Genomic DNA, 3,549 nt, shown 5'->3' on the forward strand with positions numbered 1-3,549 from the left:
GTTTTCTTCTAAAAGTTTTATGGTTTCATGTTTTACATTCAGGTCTTTGATCCATTCAGCCATTATTTCTTTACATAAGCTTCCTATCTCTTTCTCTTTCTCCTTCCCTTTTTTGATTCCCATAATGCATGTATTTTTATGCTTGTGGTGTCTTACAGGTCCTGTGTACTTTCTTCACCCTTTTAATTATTTTTCTTTTTGTTCCTTTAGCTAATTTCAAATGACTTGTCTTCAAGTTTGCTGGTTCTTACTTCTGCATAATTGAGTGTTATGTTGAAGCTCTATATTGAACTTTTCAGTTCTTGTCATTGTATTCTTCAGCTTCAGGATTTCTGTTTGTTTCATTTTTATAGTTTTTATTCATTTATTAAAATTCTCATTTATTTATTTATTATTTTTTATTTTTGATTAACTGATTTGATTGTTTATTGGTTGAGTTAATCAAATTGTTTTTGTATCACATTAGTTCCATCAGCTTGAAAGCAGTCACTGTTTAATCTTTTTCTTTAAAAGGTTCAATACAAAATATTTTGATTTATTCTGTCATCTCTATATGGCCATGCTTTTAAAATAAACCTTTTTGTGAAATACTAATATATTTCATTTAATAAATGCCTTCTTTAAATGTCTAAGAAAAGTTACTAAAAACCCAGCAATGAACATTTATGTTGAAAATGTAAAATTAGGTGTCTAGACACAAACCTTAAGTCTAAAATTATTGACTGTAATTATGGCATCAAAAGTATGTGAAAGAAGAGGCTTAATTACTTCATTTTAAGGGGCCTGTAAGTTAAATGATCTAGTGGCTTAAAAATTAGATGTAATATAGAAAGCCATAAATTATCCAAGCAGAACATTACTTCTACTTTCTCATATGACAAAACATAAAAATCACTTCCAAAAATTTTTACATATAGGCTACTTATGTTATTTTTAGATTGATATCAAGTGAAATCCATCCATAGCCAATTTATTAGTAGGTATTAGTTCATTTACATTTACTAAACTGCTTGTTATACTTATGCATCAACTAGAAGTTCCTGCAAATGCAGGAAAGGATTTGATTTAGAGTTCATTTGGTCATAAGACACTACTTTAACTTTGGTTCACTTTTTATTACACTGATCATGTCATGGCTGAGAATACACTGAATATTGTTTGTTGGTCTGACTCAGAATCATTCATAATGGACTCTCAACTTTGAACAAGACACAAAACAACAGTCTCCAGTAGAGCATAAGGTCTTAAATATTCCCAAGCTAGTCTCAGATGGAATGTTTCCTGAAGATATGTGAAAATGTAGCTAGGATAAGAATGTGTAATGTCCACCCTGACACAAGAAGGGAGGCAAGAAAAGGATCATGCATTGAAATGATTAGCAAGTAACTACTTTATGTATTTACCAGCAATTTGAGGCAGACATGAATGAACAGGAATATTTGGAGGATGATCCTGATTGAAAAACATTTCAACGTATCCTCAGTCCAGTCAGAATACTATGGTACTATATAGTATAAACAACTGCTCAGTGATACTTCCATTTATTTTACTTTTAGTAATAAAACTTTTTCTCTGTCTCATACATGATAGAACACATATTTTGCTTTAAAAGTAACATTCACAATTGACGAAATAATGGTTTATTTTTCTAATCAAGAGACCGAGCTTCTGAATCTTAAGACCTTAACAAATGTTTCATCTTATTATTTTCATTGAACAATAAGACCTCCTATTTTGATTATTCCTAGTGAATAGCAATTTTGTTTCTTCAGTGGTTTCCATTTGCCAAACAGTCATGACAGATGGTTTAACATGGCAGCTCATGCTTTCAGGGGATTCTATCAGATGAATCCTCACTTTCCAGGCAACACTGCTGGCAATCTTTGATCAGGAGTCCATCCGTTGGGACTTCTTTATCGTGGTTGGCCAAGGAGTCCTGCTTTGGCTGCTAGGGCTTCATTCTGCTGAATATGATATTCCTGGAATCTCATAGATATCCTTTGTGTCATTTTTAAATATTTCTGTAAGCAATGTTCTGAACAGATGGTCTCTTCAGGTTTCACTTCTCTTGTTGTGAAGTCTTTAACACAGTCCAAAAAGCAGGTTTCTGTAAGTTTATTGTAGGTTCTGAGAAATTCCTTAAACTGTTTTATCTGATCAGATTCTGGTATTTGTGAAGCCATATTCTTTTGGTATGCTTATTAGTCACATTTTCTGATGCATGAGTTTCCTTTCTGTTCTGGAAAAATAGTTGTCCAAGGTTTGCTTGAATTGTCTCCAGTAAGGCCTGCTTTCTTACTTAAGCACAGGCTCTCGCATCCGACACCAGTACGAGTCTGTGGGTGCTGCATGGACAGATGAGTCTGGGGTTGGAGGGCTGGGGTCAGGGCTGGCACCACAGCTTCTGGATGGTAAAATTCTCATTTTATTCATGCATTTTTAAGTATAGTTGATATACAATGTTATATTGGTTTCAGGAGTACAACATAGTGATTCAACAGTTTACATTATTAAACGGTCACCCCAGTATGTGTAGTTATCATCTGTCAACATAAAAAGATATTACCATATCATTAACTATATTCCCTATGTGGTAGTTTTATCTCTGTGACTAATTTATTTTACTTGGAATTTTGCACCTCTCTATCTCCTTCACCTATTTCACCAAACCCCCATTCTCCTCCCCCATGGCAACCATCAGTCTTTTGCCTGTTCTATGAGTCTATTTCTGCTTTGTTCATTTTGTGTTTTTAGATTCCACATATAAGTGAAACCATACAGTATTTGTCTTTCTTTGTCTAGCTTACTTCACTTAGTATAATACCCTCTAGATACACTCATGTTGTGCCAAAATAGCATGATTTCATTCTTTTCTATGACTGAGGATTATTGTATAAATGTACCCCATCTTTATTCATTCATGTATTGATGGACCCTTTGGTTGCCTCCATATCTTGGCTGTTGTTAATAATGCAGGGATAAACATACGGGTGTAAGTATCTTTTCAAAATAGTGTTTTTGTTTTCTTTAGATAAATACCCAGAAGTGGAATTGCTGGATTGTATGATAATTCTATTTTTAGATTTTTGAGGAACCACCATACTGTCTTCCATACTGGCTGCAGCATTTTGCATTCCCATCAACAGTGCAACAGGGGCTCCCTTTTCTCCTCACCAATACTTGTTTTTAGTCTTTTTGATAATCACCGTTCTAACAGATGTAAGGTGATACCTTGTTGTGGTTTTGATTTGCATTTCCCTGATGATTAGTGATGTGGAGCATCTTTTCATGTGCCTGTTGGCCTTCTTCTGTATCCCTTCTTTGGAGAAATGTCTATTCAGGTCCTCTGCCCATTTTTTAATTGCATTGTTTGTGTTTTTGATATTGAGTTATATGAGTCTTTATATATTTTGGATATTAACCCCATATTGGTTATATCATTTGCAAATATCTTCTCCCATTCAGTGAGTTGCCTTTTCATTTTGTTGATGGTTTCCTTTTCTGTGCAAAAGCTTTTTAGTTTGATGTAGTCCCACTCATTTATTTTTG

The 3,549-nt window shown here is 33.9% G+C and overlaps 1 protein-coding gene across 1 annotated transcript; it reads right to left on the bottom strand.

The window, feature by feature from the left end:
• Window positions 1-1,372: 1,372 nt before the first annotated feature.
• On the bottom strand, window positions 1,373-2,406 carry LOC118921116 (mitochondrial import inner membrane translocase subunit Tim9-like). The gene has a single exon (XM_057495593.1). It carries the CDS (start codon window positions 2,181-2,183, stop codon window positions 1,914-1,916), a length of 270 nt encoding a protein of 89 aa, XP_057351576.1. The 5' UTR covers window positions 2,184-2,406; the 3' UTR covers window positions 1,373-1,913.
• Window positions 2,407-3,549: the final 1,143 nt, after the last annotated feature.

The sequence above is a fragment of the Manis pentadactyla genome, chromosome X, assembly GCF_030020395.1.
Source record: "Manis pentadactyla isolate mManPen7 chromosome X, mManPen7.hap1, whole genome shotgun sequence".
NCBI classification, from domain to species: Eukaryota; Metazoa; Chordata; class Mammalia; order Pholidota; family Manidae; genus Manis; species Manis pentadactyla.